The sequence below is a fragment of the Coregonus lavaretus genome (assembly GCF_964263955.1).
Source record: "Coregonus lavaretus genome assembly, chromosome: 23".
NCBI classification, from domain to species: domain Eukaryota; kingdom Metazoa; phylum Chordata; class Actinopteri; order Salmoniformes; family Salmonidae; genus Coregonus; species Coregonus lavaretus.
This window is the reverse complement of record NC_140010.1, coordinates 26,593,131-26,595,349: the sequence shown is the minus strand read 5'-3', so window position 1 is coordinate 26,595,349 and position 2,219 is coordinate 26,593,131. Positions and strand designations below refer to the sequence as shown.

Below are 2,219 nucleotides of genomic sequence, written 5' to 3'. Positions count from 1 at the left end.
ACTATGACCACGTAGAGACCATAAATAAAGATGAGTTTGTAATAAAATGGGTTATGAGCTCACTTCTCCTCTAATAAAGACACTAGGAATCAAATGCCACAAAACATTTGCAATATTATTCATATAATGTCTACAATAAAATGCTACTGGTTCATCTTTGCTCCTGCTGAATTAAGAATACTATTTTTCAAGTATCCTTATTGTATCCACATCTTGCTTTTCATTACTCCTTCTTGGTCAGGTCGTTATTGACTTAAATTAAGCCAAAATGAAAAATTAATCTTATCTTACCTCCCTAGTTTTACATTGAGGAGGAATACACACCAACTGATAAACAAGATGGGTACAACTATAGTTATTTAATCCATATTGAATCCATATATTCTCTTTCCTCCCTAGTCTTACATGGAGGACCACCTGAAAAACAAAAATCGTCTGGAGAAGGAGTGGGAGGCTCTGTGTGCGTACCAGGCTGAGCCCAACGCCTCCACTACAGGCCTGGGGGCCGGGAACATTAAGAAGAACCGCTCCAATGCTGTGGTGGCCTGTAAGTTATTTTTGTCTTCTTTTAAAGGATGTTTATTGGATAGAGCGGAAACGTAGAACAGAGTGTGCTGAAAGAGCAGTGAATGGGATTTCAACCCATGCTCATAGCAGTACATTATACATGAGGCCTGTAAGTTCTCCTGTTCTCTATACCCTGATCTAAGAGACCTTTACCTTCGTCTTGCACTTTGATTTGTCCCTGCATTATAGGTAACTGACCTCTGAGATAAAATACTGTCTTTAAATGCTGTTAGATACAGTGGGGGAAAAAAATATTTAGTCAGCCACCAATTGTGCAAGTTCTCCCACTTAAAAAGATGAGAGAGGCCTGTAATTTTCATCATAGGTACACGTCAACTATGACAGACAAAATGAGGAAAAAAAATCCAGAAAATCACATTGTAGGATTTTTAATGAATGTATTTGCAAATTATGGTGGAAAATAAGTATTTGGTCACCTACAAACAAGCAAGATTTCTGGCTCTCACAGACCTGTAACTTCTTCTTTAAGAGGCTCCTCTGTCCTCCACTCGTTACCTGTATTAATGGCACCTGTTTGAACTTGTTATCAGTATAAAAGACACCTGTCCACAACCTCAAACAGTCACACTCCAAACTCCACTATGGCCAAGACCAAAGAGCTGTCAAAGGACACCAGAAACAAAATTGTAGACCTGCACCAGGCTGGGAAGACTGAATCTGCAATAGGTAAGCAGCTTGGTTTGAAGAAATCAACTGTGGGAGCAATTATTAGGAAATGGAAGACATACAAGACCACTGATAATCTCCCTCGATCTGGGGCTCCACGCAAGATCTCACCCCGTGGGGTCAAAATGATCACAAGAACGGTGAGCAAAAATCCCAGAACCACACGGGGGGACCTAGTGAATGACCTGCAGAGAGCTGGGACCAAAGTAACAAAGCCTACCATCAGTAACACACTACGCCGCCAGGGACTCAAATCCTGCAGTGCAAGACGTGTCCCCCTGCTTAAGCCAGTACATGTCCAGGCCCGTCTGAAGTTTGCTAGAGTGCATTTGGATGATCCAGAAGAGGATTGGGAGAATGTCATATGGTCAGATGAAACCAAAATATAACTTTTTGGTAAAAACTCAACTCGTCGTGTTTGGAGGACAAAGAATGCTGAGTTGCATCCAAAGAACACCATACCTACTGTGAAGCATGGGGGTGGAAACATCATGCTTTGGGGCTGTTTTTCTGCAAAGGGACCAGGACGACTGATCCGTGTAAAGGAATGAATGAATGGGGCCATGTATCGTGAGATTATGAGTGAAAACCTCCTTCCATCAGCAAGGGCATTGAACATGAAACGTGGCTGGGTCTTTCAGCATGACAATGATCCCAAACACACCGCCCGGGCAACGAAGGAGTGGCTTCGTAAGAAGCATTTCAAGATCCTGGAGTGGCCTAGCCAGTCTCCAGATCTCAACCCCATAGAAAATCTTTGGAGGGAGTTGAAAGTCTGTGTTGCCCAGCGACAGCCCCAAAACATCACTGCTCTAGAGGAGATCTGCATGGAGGAATGGGCCAAAATACCAGCAACAGTGTGTGAAAACCTTGTGAAGACTTACAGAAAACGTTTGACCTGTGTCATTGCCAACAAAGGGTATATAACAAAGTATTGAGAAACTTTTGTTATTGACCAAATACTT

At 42.4% G+C, this 2,219-nt stretch overlaps 1 protein-coding gene across 1 annotated transcript in view; it reads left to right on the top strand.

The window, feature by feature from the left end:
* LOC311150468 (receptor-type tyrosine-protein phosphatase N2-like) overlaps positions 1-2,219 on the top strand; it is a gene marked incomplete at both ends in the record, with an annotated part of 137,999 nt that overhangs the window by 117,606 nt on the left and 18,174 nt on the right. Inside the window, one exon of the mRNA XM_084187967.1 lies at positions 400-547. Coding sequence (XP_084044093.1) covers positions 400-547 — 148 coding nt within the window. The remainder of the gene's footprint in view (positions 1-399; positions 548-2,219) is intronic.